Below are 19,208 nucleotides of genomic sequence, written 5' to 3' on the forward strand. Positions count from 1 at the left end.
ACCGCTCAAACTTTTACTCCCAGCTTTGAATCAACAGCATCCTTAAAATCTCTCACAGACCTGAATTTGTATTCATTAGTCTACGTGTTCATTGATTCGTCTTACAACACGATGTCTGGATGAGGATTGAAAGAATATAAACCAAAATACATATTCCTTCCACTAGCAGCAACGCCCTGTGTCCCAGACCAGCGCGCGCATCACACAGACGCACCCGCCGGAAAGAGGATAACGGCGGCTGCTACATTAAGCTGCAGCTGATGCTGCCGAGGTATCTGCAGCGCCGTTTGGCTGTTTTCAGTTTCATTCAAGATGTCAGAGGGGTGAAGACTGTCATACACACCGAAGATGTTTGTGAGTTGCCTTTGCAAGTCCGTGACGGGCGGATTTAATGAAAGGAGTAATCTTTTCGAGGATAAACATAACATGCACCCTCTGCTATTGACGCGTCTCTGGGATGCAGTCATAGTTTGAGGCCGGCCGGACATGATTTTAATCTCAGGGGTTGCTGTAGTGGATGCAGGATGATGAGCGCCGCACCCCAAGAGATACTGATAAGGAAAATACAGATCGGTCCTTCAATGCCACACAACCGATCCGGATTTTTGCTGGACTGTGGCGCACCGTGAGCATCCTGGTTATTCTGTGTTGTTATATTTTTGTTGACCGGGACTCTAACTTGTATATTGGAGAACTGATGCTGAAGGATTGGGGTGTTTTGGCTGAAGGGACCAACTGAGCGCTGTTGCTCTTACTAAGCGGGGGGACCGAGGCTGAGCTTCTCAGCTGCCCTTTTCAACTCACAATAATAAGTATGTTTACTGTTTGCATGCGTGTGCATGTCCAGTGCAACCCACTGTGGGACTGAATAGTTATTCCACTGTAAAGATATATTATCAGGATAAATTTACGTAGTTGTGACTTACAAAGCACAAAAAAGTCACTTTCCGTATTTCTCCGTTATTTTCCAAGCTACATTTTTGGTTTCTAGAAATATATAGTGTGCGATATTTTTATTTTCATTGTCATCAGTTTGCTGTTAACAGGTGTTCTTTGTTGAGCACCCCCCATCACTGACTAGTCATAACAGAGCGCACCACCCCACTGCAAGGCTCTACAGATACATTTAATAACCATATTTCATCTTCTTAGAAAAGACTTGTACTATGGCTGTGTAGTGCTCACGTGTGCTGTATTGGGAGCTGCACATGACCGAATATGGAGGCCTTCCTCTGACGGAGAGGCCATTAAAGTCCGTCAGTGTCTTATACGGATTATAAGCGAGATGCTAATGGAAATTCACTAATGGCAGGGAGATCAATAAAAGTCATGGTCAATTTTCATCACTGCTCTTTTTCACATGAGGAAATTTTATTACAGATAGGCAGTGGGTCATGAATAGCAGATGGTAGCTGGTGTATACAACAGACTGCAGTGCATTGTGCTGTGTTTGAATACAGTGAGATGGAAGTTGTTGGCAAATATCAATGGTGATTACACTGATATACATCTTTTTTTTATTATTTTTTTTATAATCTTCGCTCCATAATGATCTCTGATGAGAGGTTTATCTGTATCACACGAAGCTGCTACAGAATTATCCTTTAGTGAAGCTAAATGTGCCACAACCTGGGATGATGTGCTGAATGGATGATTCATCATTGTTTCCACAAGCAAAAGCACTGCTGTTTATTAAAAAGAATTCTGATAGGAACCACAAAAAGTTATTTAGGTTGTTGTTATTGAGGAAATCTCAGGTCTGCCTACGATATCGTTAATCAAGTGTTTTGTTTTGCATTAAAAATCATATCATCACCTCTAATATTCATCAATATGCTGAAGCCTCTCTTTTAAAATGGTCCCAGCTTATCGGCTACAGCCTTAGCTGTTTAAAAGGTATTTTTGACTGAGTTTAGTTTTTGCGAGATTGGCTGGGTTTAACGTAGCCTATAAGTTGATCATGAAGCAAAAGGTTTTATTTTTACAACTGACAGTTACCTTAACCTCAAATATGTAAATCCATAATGGCCAAAATAACAAAAACTATATTGTGTGCTCTGACCTGTAAAAGCTTACGTCTTCAGACAAAAACCACCTCATAGCCTGTCTGTTATGTTTTATAGAAATTAAGTCATCCAAACTACTATTTCCACATTGGTATGTGCTGTCACAAGTGAAGTGTGAGTCATCAAGATGATGCTGATGTAATGCACAGACTTTGGAACTTACAGTTTCATAAAGAAAAATGTTTGTTTTTTAATCCTGTAATTATTTAACACAATAAAAAAACATTATAATGTGGACTTATTAAATATGACCTTATAAGTAAGTAAAACTTTAACTTTGCTATGATGCTATAATTATATTGTGACAAGAGAAGAAAACACATAGTTTTCAGGTTCATAAAACTCAAATGGATCATTGTAATTATCTTTTTTTTTTTTTTATTGCTAGATGCATTAATCTAGAGAAGGTCAATTAAGTAACTTTTAAAAATTCTATATCATGCACACACTTGAGATTTTTTACTAGAATGAAAGTAAACAGTTAATGACTGCATTTATGATATACAGTACTAATACAGTTGTGAAGGTGTCCTGATGGTATGCTGACAGTGAAACGCTTTGTTGTGTCTGTTTCAAATTATCAGAAGGCTTGCAGATCATCAAGCACTACATGGCTTACTCTTCAGACAGCCTGCCTTGTCCAGGAGGAAATTTATTTGAATCAGCAGTCCTGGAGTGTAAGTGTGCTGCAGGACTGAAACCAGATCCCTAGCTCCTCTCACTTACAATCTCATTCGCTTCAAGCAGACAGATCATGGAATAAATTGTAATCAGATCATGTCCAGCACCTAGTGATGTTTGATGGTGTCGGCAGTCAAGCTAAAATCATTCCTGAAATACACCTTTGTGTGCACAGGTAGCAGTCAATATTTTAACAAAAAAAAAATTGATCAGTGAATTTCCTTCTTTACTGGACATTGTTCAGTTGGATTTCCTTTCAGTTAATCTGTTATGAGCCTTATTAATGCTGTACCTGACATTTTTGCTTCCTCATATTTCTGTTTTTGGTAAATAATTAATTGTGGTCTGAACAACTCTTATCCCATATTTCTGTAGGCAAAAGAAAGAAAGTTTTGTTCTCTATGTAACAGTATGCTGGTGATGGAGACTTACTTTAATGGATTTCTCTAGTGAATGCGAATTAACATCAGAGGTGATTCATATATGAATCTGTAGAGCTAAAACACAAAGCATGGACTATTTCTGCCCTCCTTTGCAGCCTTTCAGCATGGCTGAGAAAACGTTGGAGCAGGGCACGGTTAGCATCCCCATGGAGGAGACCAAACTCCCGGGAGGAGCACCGCAGGAGGCACCACTGCTCACCCACCTGAAAAAAGTGGAGAACCACATAACAGAGGCTCAGCGCTTTTCCCACCTCCCACGCCGCTCCGCTGTTGACCTGGAGTTCAATGAGCTCTCGTACACCATCCGAGAGGGTCCCTGGTGGAGGAGGAGAGGTAATGCAAGCCCATTTCACACAGTAACCATGATAGATGAGCAAGCTAACACCGCCCATGAAGATCAATATTTGCAATGCTGACATTTCAAGGGAGGATTTAAAAACCATCTTGACATTTAAGAAATATATTTTCCTCTTTAACTTTAACTTTTACCTCGCTCCATTGTTCTGACATACATAGCCCAGCCTAGATGTTACACACACTAACAGACTTCCGCCACGTCGGAACAGCCAGCGTGCCAGCAAGCTTTGCTGCACTCAGCAGAGTTTAGACATAGTAAATAATTTACACTTGCAGGTTGGCACACTGCTTGCATCTCTTTTTCTTGTGTTGTGTGACAATAGGCGGTGGCTGAAAGTCAAGTCCTTGATTGATTTGCTCATGACATACCAACAGTATAAACTCACCCCCCTTATCAATGATCAACCAGCAGTCTTTTGTTGTGTTATTAATAACCCACCCTCTGCAACCAGTTACACATAACTGCTCTTGCAATGTATTTTTAGGAGGGTGAGGATTGAAGAGTTCAGAGGAATCCTTTATTTACATTCTCCATATGGTATCCAAGGAAAACCTCCACATGATGCATTGCAGCCTATATTATTTTTAGTCATGTGTAATACTAAAGAGCATTATGAAAGCCTGACAGAGGTGCGTCTGCTGTGGCATTGTCAAGCCTAAATGTATGGGGTGAAGTAATGATAAGGTTTGTGATGATTAAGGTTTTTCAAACTGAGATCAGTGAGTCATCTTTAGTCTGTGCAATGATGCACATGTTTATTTCCATTAGTCTGATCAAAATCCACCTGTGATTTCCACACATATTTTCTGAGTGTTCTTCTTGGGGTGCCTGCTTCTGCCCTTCAATCTGATGATGAGTCTCTCTCTCTCTCTCTCTCTCTCTCTCTCTCTCTCTCTCTCGCTCTCTCTCTCTCTCCTGCAGCATGCAGTATGTGATTTGTTATTTTTCAATTCAGAGAACTGGCCAAGTGGGAGCAACCCTCTGATTCTCACACGAGCAGAGGGGCATTCAACTGTATTGCTTTATGCTCTGCTCATGTTTAACCAACTTCGTGTTGTGCAGCTGCTGCACATTCTTTTCCCCTTCTCCCCTACCATTGTGCTTTTCTGCACAAGTGTAGAAAACAACAACAAAAAAAAGGAAAAAACAAGCAAGCAAACCTGCAACCACCTGAACCAGCTTCTGTATGGCTATTTAGTTATTTTCTATTAGGACATCAGGATATAGGCTTTGCTAAATTCCTATATAAACATTATTTGTGTGTTTATTATTTTACGTTATGTGGACAGTAAGCACTTTAATAATTCTTATTTTTCAAATCACATCACACTTTTCAATTTTTCTGTATGCATGAAGTGTCAGCTCACTGAAAAAGGTAATCACAGGGCACTTTATAAAAAGAACAACCCAACCATTTCCTTACAGCAAGCATTTGGTGTCATTTGGGAGAAGAAAAAAACATCCTCTTAACAAGTAGAAGCCTCCAGCAGAGCCAAACTCAAGCCTGGTGGCCATCTGCATGTTGTGGTTAGAGGATAGCAAGAGAGAAAAACACACAAGAGAGTTTTGGCAGTATCCACTTGTCCTTAAGTTAAGCTAATGTGGAGCTGAGCACAGTGTGGTCACTTCAGATTAATTTTTATCTGTTACAACACCTAAAATACTGAGTTACACTGAGCATATGGTCAAAACTGTATCTTTAGTCACACCTCCACTAAAATATTTTGTGACAAAGATGGTTTGATCTTCTGTGTATTTTGAGCAGCACAGATGCAAGTGAGTGATTATAATGAAAGGGATAAAATAAGAATGCTGTTGAAGTTTGTGAGTCTTAAAGAATCTCCTGATTTTCTATGACTGTTTCTATTTCTGACGATGAGGACGACATAACCCTGCACAAATATACCAAGAACACAGGCAGCAATTTATTGTGGTATTATAATAAACAGCTTGAAAAATATAGATCCAAGGAAAAAAAATCAGAAAAACAAGCTCAGTATAAATCTGTCTCCTACTTCAGCACCACAGATTTATCAGTACACAGCACAGTTGGGCGATTGACATTTCAGAGCCATGGATGCGGCCATAGATTCTAGCTTGCACAAACTTCAGTCTAATAAGGGATCAATGTTTGAGGTAAAGTGCATTCTCTTTTCCACCAGATTATTGGGAGGAATAGGGGAACATTATTTTTCTACATTTTTCCAAGAGGGGATATGACCCCAGCCGGTATATCACTTGCAGGTTGCAGGCTTCTGACCGAACTCACTGTCTTTTTTTTTTTAATCAAAGCTGTAAATCATCTGCAAGCACACTGAGCTTAATCCTGTTATTCTACTATGTGCTTTAGTAGACAGTGATTATTTCAGCTGTGACAAAATATAATTTACTTTCACTCCTGCTAAATTATGTGTAATTTTACAGCTGGTAGAGGAAAAAAAGATGGCATGCTACATGAACCGTGAAGTCTTGAGCCCATGAAGTCATTTGTGCTTTAATGTGGTTTAATCTTTGAGTCATTCGCACGCTACTAATGAGTCATGTCTTTAAAGGTCTGTGGCGAGCAGAATACGATTAAATAGAGTGGGATATTGTAAATTTAGAAGGATTCCTTTTAATGTAAAAAGACTAGAAAGATTTGGTCTGCATTTGTTATCGTAAACTCTTTCTGGTGAGGCCAGCCATTTGTCGCTGCTAGGACGAAGCAGCTGTGACCTGCTTTCATGTCGAGGGTATTTTCCTCCCGAGGGATATTACTAGAGAAACTCTAGCCAAGCTTTGAAAGGGGAAAGACAGGGGGAGGAGAAAGGGAGAGCAGGAAACATGTACATCCCTCTAGGTGAGATGAATTAGTGTGGATTGCTTCTTTGCACCTACACTGAGGATCTGAATTTGTTAGGAGGAAAAAAGAGTTATCAGAGATTAAATAAGAACTTATACTTAGCATTCGTTGTGCTTCCTCAGGCTGCCTTTAAAATGCGTCACCATCCACACCTTAACTCACTTTTATGAGTCTCTAATGGAGGTAAACTGTGCTGATTTAGTGATTTTTTTTGGAGAATGATTAAGAATATTTATGATCAGTGTATACCCAATATAAAAAGCAATTCTGCACATGCAGCTCGTAGTATTGTATGTCATACAAGAGCAAAACAGAAAAACAGTGTTACAATATGTGTTTGCCATATAAAGCAATATAATGAGGAATCTGAGGCTGCTACCTAAATTTACCAGATATTCGTATATAAAGAGAACAAACCATTGAAAAATAACCAAGGATAGTCTGTTAATGCCTCGTTTTGGTTTTGTATATTTAAAATTTATTATATAATTTTACATATTAATTGTCTTATATTTATTCATTTTATATTTTGTTTACACTTTAGTACACTTTAATGACAAAATAAAACAATAATCTTCCCAATAATTTAATTTAACTTAACTTAATTTGCCACAAAATAGCAGATAACTGAAAAACACTGAGCTAGTTTTCAATTCCTTTTTTAATATTTATTTTTTATAATTGTCTACTCAACATATTACAGGTTTTGACACCTCCACTAAATGGTTTGTGCAGCAATTCTTTCAGCTTTTTGGTCTTTAGGCTTACCATCAGCTCATGAGGCAGTGCATCATCCTAATGTATGTAAGGTAACACGTCTTAAAAGTTTTAACCCATATGCTGTAAGGAAACTGGCTAACACAGGAAAAATTCACCCATCAAAAGAGAGTTTTTATGGTCATTTAACACCTTACAACAACGTTTTTTAAAACATGCTCTGTAAACATACATATTGCATATTTACAAACATACTTTGTCTATGCAACAATCCCCATCAAGAACAACCCCAATTCCTAAAATGTCCAGACACTGTATAAAATGTAAATAAACCAGAATGCAAAGATCTGCAAATCTCACAAACCAACCATTTTATTCATAATAGATCATTAAAAAACATAGCAAACATTGAAAGTGAGTTGATTCCTGCCTTTTTCTTCTACTCTTGTTTTTCATGATGCATCAAATGCTTTGAATTGGTTTTTTAACTGCAGGCATGCAGACTCTTCTACTATAGATCCATGCTGTTGTAATAGATGCAGTATGAGACTTTGTACTGTCTTGCTAAAATATTAAAGGCCTTCCATGAAAAACTGTTATCTGCATGGAAGCATTTGTTGCTCTAAAAATGTACATCTTTGAGCATTGGCAATGTCTTTCCAAATGTGCAAACTGCCAGTTTCATAGGCATTAATGCAGCTCCATACTATCATAAATGTAGATTTTTGTGCTGAACACTAAAAACAAGGTGACCCCTCTGCTTATGTCTAGACTGTGTAGCATCTATAATAATTTATCTATAACTTAATTTAATCTTTCAATTTGCCTGCCAACAGAACAGTTTTACACCTAGCCTTGGTCCATTTTAGATGAGATCTGGTCTGGAGAAGACTGCACTGTTTCTAGATCATGTTCACACATGGCTTCTTGTTCATTAAAAAGCTTTAACCTGAGTTTGTGGATGGGCAAGCTGCAAACTCATTCTTCACAGACAATGATTTCTGGAAGTATTCCTGACCCAGTGCAGCTGTTTCCATGATAGAATCATGTCTATTTTTAATGCAGAGCTGCCTGAGGGTCTGAAGATTGTAAGCATTGATTTTCAACTATGTTCATTGCACGCAGAAATGTGCAACAGGTGTAATGTGCTAAGTTTTCATTTATACAATGCAAGTGTTACTTTTAGTTGGTTTTAGTCGATGAGGGAAAAAGGTTTATGACAAAGAAGGTCATATGTATGTGGATTTATAGATTTTGTAAACGTTGGTGAGGTAGATGGAGGCAACATTTTTTCACTGCATCTCATGTAATGATTAAATGCTTTAGTGGGCCACCATAGACCTTCAGGTCACATTTTGAAAGTCCAAGGTTTAACCGATTTCTGAGGTAGAGTCAGCCTAGCATCTTCAATAGTATAAATAAATATTCGAACTGAATTTTTAATGCATCTTGCTGAGTTAAATGAACAAATTAATATTTTTATGTTAGATTAACTGAGCATGATATTGGTCCACAAGATACTCAGTACCGTAATTTAAACTCACCCAGACTGACTTATCTTGGTCTGAAAAAAATTTAATGCCTAAACAATATTGCAAAAAAAAAAAAAACAGAAGAAGAAGCTGGGATTGTTTACAGGAAAATAATTCATTCTTTAAGATCTGATGTATCATTTGGGCTATGTATTCAGACATTGTGATGACCATACCTTACAATAATTTGCCTGAAAATTACTTTGAGATTACTTATGAAATCACACTGGTATTGCTGAGTAAATGCTGTCAAAAGTCTGAGCATCATTGTGGTGTTCATAGTGGGTTAAGATCTGCCACATACTCATTGGCTCCCATGGGGCCAAATGATGTGCTTGCCGTCTCATACAGAGAAGATCATTGTTATGTGCGACCTACAGCATTGGGTTAGATCATCAGTATGCACCACATGGCAGGTTCACTGACAGCATGCAGCCCCTCTGTCTGAGTGGATACAGAGTGTCTAATGTAATAACTTTGTGAGGGAGGAGAAGGCTGCATTATTCAGCTGCTTTACTCATAGAAGGGAGCTCTACTGAGACATTAATTAGACGGCTCAAGACAGGAAGAAATGTCTGTGTAGACACTGTAGAGATGTTTAGGATGGGGTAGACAAAGATGACAACCTTTAGCGAGTTATGTCAGTAAATCTGGTTGTTCTGCTTGTTCTTCTGTGCTTTAAGACCCTCAAATATGATGTGAAGGCATCACAAAAACCTGAAACATCTTTATTAGCTGTGTGTTGATATGGTGGAAGTTTCTGGCCTGCTTCTAAAGCACAATTGGTCAATGATGCAATCGTGTTTTAAAAGAACAGAAATGCCCACTTGGTTTTCACTGATGACATTTTAGAATTTTGCTAGATCCAATAACGACCTGGGAAGATTAGGTGAGCTATGACGATTCATTTAAACTTTATTTGAGGTTAGCTAAGGAAAACTGTTTTGGATATTCATATCAACATAAATGACTGGGTTTTTGTTCTCACTGACAGGTTACAAAGCGCTCCTCAAGTGTCTGTCAGGAAGATTCTGCAGCAGAGAGTTGATTGGCATCATGGGACCCTCTGGAGCTGGGAAATCCACTTTAATGAACATTCTGGCAGGATACAGGTGAGACTTTGACCTGGATGAGTTTAGAGCAGATCCCTGAAAAGAACATATTCTTTATCTTTGTATAAGATTATATGTCTTTAAATCTGGTGATATTTGCATGAGCAGGCCAATCTTATACTTAGTCTTTTTTTTTAATCAGGGAAACTGGGATGAAGGGCACAATCCTTGTGAATGGACGACCAAGGGACCTTCGGACATTCAGGAAGATGTCCTGCTACATTATGCAGGATGACATGCTGCTGCCACACCTCACTGCGAGGGAGGCCATGATGGTGAGGTCATTAAAAATATTTCCCAAACACTGAATCCTAAAATTGAGTATTAAGTGCCAAGTTTTGTTTATCTTTCAGGTTTCTGCCAATCTGAAACTGAATGAGAGTGTGCAGGTCAAAAAAGAACTTGTGAGTTTGAATATATTAAAGCTTTTAAAATTCTTTGTTGCCAGTGAGGTGAAATAAAGGTTTGCTCCATTTAAGAGATGCCTTCATGCCAATGTGATAAATACCTGTGGTTGTATTAGGTTATTGAAGGTAAAACTTCAGAAAAGTAAGCAGCATAATATTTATTTACAAACTAGCTGGATCAATATAATAACATGCATAGATTCTCTAGAAGGTGAAGTTACATCATCAGTGTAAAAAATTTTGTTTAGCCAGAGCTTAAATAGCCATCCCACAAGAGAAGCTGGTTGCAAACAAGATTAAGTCAGTCATAACAATCATGTGATATCATTAAAACCAGGAACTTTTCTAGCTTGTCTCACATTAACCTAAAGCTGTGAGGTGTAAAAATAAAATGACAGAAAAAAACTAAACAGATGCCAAAACAACAAAAGGACATTTTTCTTTCTGAAATATTCTTCAAATTTCATGTTTTGTTTTTTTTTTTGTTTGTTTTTTTGTTGTTGTTGTTGTTGTTTTTAGGTTTTTTCTTTTTTGTGTGGACTAAGCTTTTAATTTTTTTCTTAGTGCAAAGAAAGTGTTTTTCACTTTTCTTTTGGTCCAGATAGCATCTCAGTATAGCAACATGAACAGCTACGCAGACACATTGTGTGTAATATTTTGACGTATAAGTAATGCAGTGTAAAAATCCATAACATAGCTTGTATTTGTATTATTATTATTATTTATTTTTTTATTTATTTTTTACTTTTTTATTTTTCAAACTAACTTTAACACATTGACTACTCACAAGTAATACACACAACCTCAATTAAAAATAAATAACATGAAAAAGCAGAACACAGCACACTGATGGCAGTCATGTTTGATGACTACTTTGTTGTCTGCAGCCAGGTTTCCACATCACATTAAAGCATACATCTTGTGTTTGAGCTTTTGTGACATCTTAGAACATTTATAGTATCTTTGTCTTTATGTTACACATTTACTCTTTACCTGTGTCTAAGGTGGATGAGATCCTTACAGCTTTGGGCCTTCAGGAATGTGCTCAGACCCGCACCAATGCTCTTTCTGGGGGTCAGTGTAAAAGACTGGCTATCGCCCTGGAGCTGGTCTACAACCCACCAGTTATGTTCTTTGATGAACCCACTAGGTAGAATCTCACTTACCAATTTCAAACCTGTCAGTTCACATGAAATCCAGTCTCCTTAAGACATTTATCTCCTTTAGAATTTTCCAATTTATGTTTTGTTTTTCCATAGTGGTCTGGACAGCGCATCATGCTTCCAGGTCGTTTCCCTCATGAAGTCTCTGGCTCAGGGAGGACGGACAATCATCTGCACCATTCATCAGCCCAGTGCCAAGCTCTTTGAGATGTTTGATAAGGTACGTTTAGTGCTTTATACTGCTGGATGCCCCTCACCTTCCATTATGTTCAGACCAGTATACTTTAAGTTGACGTGATCCAATTTTTTACAGCTGATCTAACGCAGCAATCAATATCCAGTCCTGTTGTTTTGTTGGCTCTTGATCTATTTTGAGGCAGGCACTATTTAGGAAGTATGTTTATAACTCTGTAACTGTTTTGTTCATCCACCAGCTGTACATCCTCAGTCAGGGTCAGTGCATATACAAGGGCACTGTCCCTTACCTCATCCCTTATCTAAAGAACCTGGGCCTTCACTGCCCGACTTATCACAACCCTGCTGATTTCAGTAAGTCCTTGAGAGCATGTGTATGTGTGTGTGTGCCTTTCTGCACTATTAGTTCTTAATATTTGTCATCTCTTTTCCCAGTCATTGAGGTGGCGTCAGGAGAATATGGAGACCTGAACCCAGTGCTGTTTGAGGCGGTCCAGGGTGGACTGTGCTCAGATGAGGGCAAGAAGAACTCCAGAGACAAAAGTGACTCCTCATGTCCCTCACAGTGTCACAGTGTAAGTGATACTTGTCACTGAAAACAACACACTCACTGTCATGTGTCATATTTACAGAGGTAAATAACAAGACATGCAAACCTGGTAACAGTTTCTGTTATAAACACATTTTTGAAAAATTTAGAAAGTCCAAGCAAGTTTTTTTTTATTCCATCCACACATGCAATTTGAAGCTTTACCATGCTAGGAAAACATGTTTAAACAAGATCCAGAATTATATTACTGTCTACTGTGGAAAATTCTGGTTTGATTAATCAATATTCAAATTTGTTTGGCAAACTGTGTGTGCTAGGCTTTCTCTTTCTGTTTAAAGGGGGCAGAGATGATCTGATTCCTTTTCTCTTTACTGAAACTAGAGTTTTCCTGATGAGTCACTGGTCTGCCTTCCTTGTCTCCATCAGCTTCCTGTCATTTTTATCTCTCTTAGCCTTATTAGTAACTTCAGATCAGAGTAGCTAGAAGAGTCATACTACTCTAATGTCAATGCTTTAAATGGAAGGTCATAGAAAACAGATTGTTTAGCCTTATACAGCAACTGGAAACAGCTAGTACTGATTTCTTTTAACATTTTAGTTTCAACCAACAACTAATGGCATGCCCATGTCATGTCATTTTTAAACAATAATAGATAAAGAAGGGAAAAAAGGTCACATCAACCTCCAATGCTGGAGGAAAGCCCCTTTTTTGCAAGACAGAGAAAGCAATGACATGTAAAAGTTTTCTAACCCAAAAATAACTTCGTATACATTTATCTACAGCTTATTTACCTCTAGGTAACCCCTTAGCGGGATGTGATAAATAGATATGTACTTAACTTAATCTCATTTGCAAGTACCTACACATGTTATACACCATAGGAAAGCTACTGAGATTTGATATATACAGTATCATTCCAGGCTACATACATAACTAAGTAAACACTTATTTCAGACCAGTTGCTAACATAATTTATTTTTGAATACTGTACTCCAGTAGCAGATGACATTGCAACAAAAACACTCCTATTACATCAGCAATAGTCCAGTAATGGTAGTCCAGGAAAACCGCTGGTCCACAACAAGTCTTATCCATAAAAACCAGTTTGCTGTGTGGTTTGTGTGACATTGTCTTTTGTTCTGCAGGACACAGGAACCCTTGAGAAGCATAGCTTTGCCACCAGTACATTCACACAGTTCTGCATACTCTTCAAAAGAACCTTCATTACGATATGCAGGGACACGGTAAAATGATCATTCCACATATTATTCCTGTACCAATGTTAAAAATCATAATATTTTCTAAATATATATTTCAGTCTTAAAAGCATTTGAGATGTGTTGATTTTTTTTCTTTTTAAGGTGCTGACCCACCTGAGGGTTATGTCCCATCTGTCTATCGGAGTGCTTATTGGTTTGCTTTATCTCAAAATTGGAAATGATGCCAGCAAGGTCTTTAACAACACTGGTTTCCTCTTCTTCTCCATGCTGTTCCTTATGTTTGCTGCCCTGATGCCTACAGTACTAACCTGTAAGACCCAGAACCTCAGGAGACTGCAAACATTGATTTGGTGTATTGTTTCGAAGGCAGAAAGTCTTTTAACTGGGACTTTATTTCACAGTTCCCCTGGAAATGTCTGTGTTTGTGAGGGAACATCTCAACTACTGGTACAGCCTGAAGGCATATTACTTGGCTAAAACCATGGCTGACATACCATTCCAGGTAATGTCTCTGTGATTTATCACTCAATGGTATATACATGCATGTACAATTCCAATGAACAACACTAAAAGAAGAAATCCCCACTGCAGGTGATTTGTCCGATCATGTACTGCAGTATAGTGTACTGGATGACAGAACAGCCTCCAGAGGCAGGTCGCTACCTGCTCTTTGTGGCCTTGTCAACATCCACAGCCCTGGTAGCCCAGTCCCTTGGTCTGCTTATTGGTGCTGCATCCACATCTCTGCAGGTAACTAGACCCACTTACCTACCACCCCTGTCTGTAGCAGCTGTTGTGGACCAGCAGTATTTCCATCTGCCTTACCCTACCTCTATAAATTGCTCTTAAAATTTAACAGCCAAAAGTTTCAATGTGTCACATTTTGGAGGAATATATTACCTTAAATGCAATGTATTATGTTTAATTTTGGTTTCAAAATTTTAAAATCTTGTGAACATAAGAATCATTGTTGTGTTTTTTTGAGCCACTTATATCCACAGACAGAATCTTTTCCCAAGTGTTGCTGTGTTTTACCTCAGTGTTTTATTGCCACCTAGAACAGGTAACAAAGAAACTGAGAGAACAGATGGCACAGGCCACCCAGACAATCCAATTCTACCAAATATTTTGTGCAAACAGACCTTCACCTGGGCAAAATGAATGTAGTATGTAATGTATTTCTATGTCTATATCAACACTGTTCTCGGTCAAAACACTGTATTCATACAGGAACATCTCGCTAGCTAACTACACAGGGGATATTATTTGTCTCTCCAAACTATTTACAATTTATGAAGAGGATATGAAAGTCATAAAACCACCATGTGATGACTGTACAAAGTTAAACAGGCAATAATGCTGAAGAAGCACTGATGAAACTTAAGATTTGACTCAAACCAAGTAGTAAAGTAAGAGTTTTTGTGTAGCACCGATTAAAGCCATAGATGCAGGATCATCCTAAGTAAACAACTGTTGATTAAAAAGATTTGTTGATACAAATAATAATAATAATAATCAAATCTAGACCCATCCCCTAATTGTCATTAATTCTTTTGTGTGACAAATACTTTCTATTGTAAATACAGGCCAGGACTCTGGGGTTTGTTTCTTGTGGGCAATTATTTGTATTGTTGGTTTTAACTTGGCCTTTGGATTGTTCGTAAATTCCTCTAGATCGCCTGCTTATTATGTTTTATTCTACATTTTATTTCTGCACTTTTTAAACGTATGAAATATGAAAAGTAATTCAGTGACTGATTGCAGCTTTCTAGTAACTCATCACCAAGCTTTTATGTGGAGGAAGAAGGGACCTCAACATGCCAGACCTCATTAGCTCATATTTACTGTATATCTTCTTGTTGTGGGGGTTTGAGGCTGCATTAGCCACTATTAGCATAACTATATTGCCTCAGAATTTCCAAGGAAATTAATCTAGTTATAGCATGAACAGATTATTTCTGATGAAAACCCCTTAATTCATTTTACAAAAATGGGCCATTACAGAATTAAACAGCTCATGTTAATGATTGTATGTGTCTGAAATCTGAATTTACTGCTCACGATTCAGAGCTATTTGGTATCCATTATATAAAGAGAGATGACTGCTGGAATTATTGACCATTTTTAATATTTTGGAGCAATACTAAAATACAGGACGGTTAGATTAAAATGTTTTCATTGTTTGCCAATGAGCTTTTGTTAGTAAATGCCTCCATTTTGTTTCACAGGTAGCAACTTTTGTGGGTCCAGTCACAGCCATACCTGTTCTCCTCTTCTCTGGCTTCTTTGTCAATTTTGACACTATTCCAAAATACCTACAGTGGAGCTCTTATGTCTCCTATGTCAGGTACTGTTAAAAAATTTTTTTAATAAATCAGATGATTGTTTAAATTTTCAGAAAGCAATTGAATTCCTTTCAAATGTGTTTATGTTCATGGGTTTTTGTCAAACTTTCTGTTTTTAGGTATGGCTTTGAGGGGGTGATACTCTCTATCTATGGGATGAACAGGTCTGAGCTGGAGTGTCCAGACCCCATGTGTAAGTTTCAAAAGCCAGAGGAGGTCCTGCAGTTGTTGGATGTGGAGGATGCAAAGCTTTATGTGGACTTCATGGTGCTGGGGGTTTTCTTCCTAGTCCTCAGACTTGCCACCTATCTGGTTCTGCGTTACAAAGTCAAGTCAGAGCGTTAAGACATGCAGATGCAACTACTGATGGATTTGGATGCTCATACATGTCCAGGTAGTGTGAGAAAAGATGTGTTCAGTCTTTGTCTGTCTCCACTTCACATACACATAAAAAGATCCACACAAATCCTGTGCATACAATTATCAGAAAGCTATGCTGCACCATTACCCAAACTGTACAGTATAACAAAAATTGAAGGATAGGGAAAAGTTTAGACTGTGAAGTGTTTCTCCATCCCAAGTCTATTACTACCCCCAAATAAGTTAAAATATGTTTAAATAACACATTCTGTATTTGTGTATTTGCAAAATAAATATACAGAATATCCATCAAAGTAACCTAAAGCATGTTTCAATAAACTAAGACATTTGGATTTGGATTTTTATGGCCAATTCAGAAAGTGTCACATTACTCATGGGCTAAAGCATCATTAGTCATGACCATCTTGTTCAAGAGGGTCCAGTGACTTGTCTCAATTCAGTGCCTAAAAAGGTAATTCAATCCACTTCATCCTTTTAACTGATATGTAACTGGAAAGCACCCAAGAAGATGTCCAAGGAGCAAGATTTCAAGATGAATTATCTCTTTTTGCCATCAGAACACTGGAAACTTTCTATGCCAGGAAACTTTTGCGTGGCTTATCTTTCTCTTGTTGGGTGATCTTATCAGGTATCTTACCACGATGCTTAACATACTGACTTGTCTTTATGGAACACGACATAAACAAACCGACTGCCAATGGAAAACTTTCTTCACTTTCTAGAGTGGGTCATCTTTCAAGGCCTCCTGCCTTACCACTGACAGTGGTAGAACGTAAAAACGTGGATGAAGTACTTGTACAAATGTTAAGCAGCGTGTCTTATGATTCACCCAGCAACCAGACCTGAGTCCTTACTTGTTCCATATTGTATCATGTTTATTTCTACCATAAACTTGGAAGCTAAATGTGAAAAGCAAGCAACCTGGACTGTTGTAATTGCAGAGAGAATGGTGTTTTAGATGAAGTGCAATAGCTTATACATGGACAAAAAAATGGATGTTTGTCTAATCAGTGTTGTTTTTTGACACTACTATTCTTTGAAATGCTTGTTTCCACTTGTTGTATGACTCTTTAGCCGCCTTCCTGAACTGCAGAAGGGCATACCCCTGTTCTTTCCTCCTCTTCCTCTCTGCTTTGCTGATGTCTGACAGATGTGTGTTGTCCAAAACAATGCTAGATACTTGAAATGCTGGCTGGGCAGTTTTTTGTGCCTCTGAACTAGAATGATTTAGGTTTCCTCTGCTCTATTTTTTGGACATACACCTTACGTCTACATACCTACAATATGCTGGTTCTGTCACACTCATGCACACACAGAGACACACTCACAGACATGTGACACACACACACACACACACACACACAATCCACCACACATTTTCCTTGGCAATGTTTAGATAAACCTCTCCTAGTCACAAGGCAATGCAAATATTTTCCAATAGACTTGCTATGAAATATTTCTTACTCAAACTATGCTACTTAGTAACCTTAATATAGTGCATAACATAATGTGAGTATATAATCAATGATTGTACAGTGAATATGTCATGCTGTAACAAATGTAACATTTGCACTTTTCACTATGTGTTTATTCTTTCCTTTTTATTTATTTGTATTTAATTTATTTTTATATAATTGAGACAAGCGCTGCTTGATAGTATGATGGAAAAACAGCAACAGAATGTTGCATGATTACTGTAGGAATGACATTTCCAAGCTGTTAAAGTTCAGAGGATAACATAGTGATTTCATTTCCTCATCCAAATGTATGCATCCTACTCTGTCGAGGAGATGCAAATCCTTTGTTTTCCGGTGAACATTTTTAGAATGTCTGGAATCAAATGTGCATCACTGGATTAAAAAAAAAAGAAAAGAAGGAAGATGTTCATTAAAAAAGGAAAGTAAGAAAGAATCAGGTGTGGGAAGAAAACATAGAAATATATGAATTATGCCAGATGGAAGTAGGTGAGGATGTAAAAAGTTAACCAAATGTATCAATATGTAGCTGAACAACTGAATTAAAGAGGAGATCTGTAATCACTGATCTTCCTCTGTGTTCAGCTCAGTAAGAGAGCTGCTGCAGCAGGTTTGTTTCTATCATAATAGCAATAGTCAACATTGTGATGTTTGTAGTGCAATACCTCCCCCTGCTGTTGCTTCAGTCACTTTATAAGTCTTATCTTCCCTTGGTTTTATGTGCAACAACCATCCAAAGGTATTTTTATTTTATGAAAAGAAAACTGTGACACTACATCACAACTTTTGTTGTTGTATTATTTATTTATTCATTTATTTTTAATTTGCATTAAGTTATCTAGAATGGTTTTATATGAAGGAACAAAAGTGATCAAACACACTCTAGATGGGTGCTAGTTGACTTGAGGATCCTGGACAGATGAGAACACTTTTAAGCTAGAGCTTGCCGAGATTATTGGGTCTCAAATTGCTGCTAGAAAATCTGTAGCATTTTCACAGTTTTCCTGCTAACAAAGGAAAATATTTGTGATTTAAGCTTCTCATGATTATATCAAGTTTTGCAGAATACCTGTGGGCTATGTCAATGAATGAGTGAAAATGAAAAACAGTGATAATTAGCTGAAGTGATTAAGAAGTCTGGAATAGTCTTGGCCTTTGGTACCAAAGAAAACAACAACACCTCCCTTTTTCTGCCCCAAAATGTGACATAAAACATGGTGCAATTCTCTGCTTTTCAACAACCTTATTTTCCAATGTTTTCAATCATTTCTGAAAAAAAGGTGCTTGACTGATATAGTTTAATCCCAGTGAAGACACAAAATCATTTAATTAAATACAATCACATGTAAGCATCATATAGGGGCTTTGGATGTGATACAGCAGGGCGCAAAATATTCCCCATGGTCTTTTTAACAGATTTCTCACATTTATAATTTTATTATTTCTTTTGAGTTTCATAATAAACCTCCAGACTTATGTGCACTCTATTATGCATGGTATATAATGATATGCAGGCTATCCCAACAGAAAGCTTCTAAAATATTGATGGAATTGAGGGTTATTTTACACATATTGCTCTTTTTTTGTTTTTGTTTTGTTTTGTTTTGGGTTTTTTTTTTGTTGTTGTTTGTTTTGTTATATTGAATGATCATTTACAGTATAAATTATGGTTTGTCATCTTAAAAAAATAGATTAAAATGCAAGTTCTGTATATTGAACT

The 19,208-nt window shown here is 37.5% G+C and overlaps 1 protein-coding gene across 1 annotated transcript; it reads left to right on the plus strand.

Annotated features, from left to right (window-relative positions):
- The first annotated feature begins 166 nt into the window (after nt 1-166).
- Nucleotides 167-17,905, plus strand: abcg4a (ATP-binding cassette, sub-family G (WHITE), member 4a). Its single transcript, XM_042009293.1, has 15 exons — nt 167-812; nt 3,286-3,523; nt 9,634-9,751; nt 9,894-10,026; nt 10,105-10,155; nt 11,163-11,308; nt 11,418-11,541; nt 11,756-11,870; nt 11,952-12,091; nt 13,213-13,311; nt 13,429-13,597; nt 13,689-13,789; nt 13,879-14,037; nt 15,516-15,634; nt 15,752-17,905. Exons 2-15 carry the CDS (start codon nt 3,295-3,297, stop codon nt 15,975-15,977), a joined length of 1,929 nt encoding a protein of 642 aa, XP_041865227.1. The 5' UTR covers nt 167-812; nt 3,286-3,294; the 3' UTR covers nt 15,978-17,905.
- Nucleotides 17,906-19,208: the final 1,303 nt, after the last annotated feature.

This window comes from Melanotaenia boesemani, chromosome 15 (genome assembly GCF_017639745.1).
Source record: "Melanotaenia boesemani isolate fMelBoe1 chromosome 15, fMelBoe1.pri, whole genome shotgun sequence".
NCBI classification, from domain to species: domain Eukaryota; kingdom Metazoa; phylum Chordata; class Actinopteri; order Atheriniformes; family Melanotaeniidae; genus Melanotaenia; species Melanotaenia boesemani.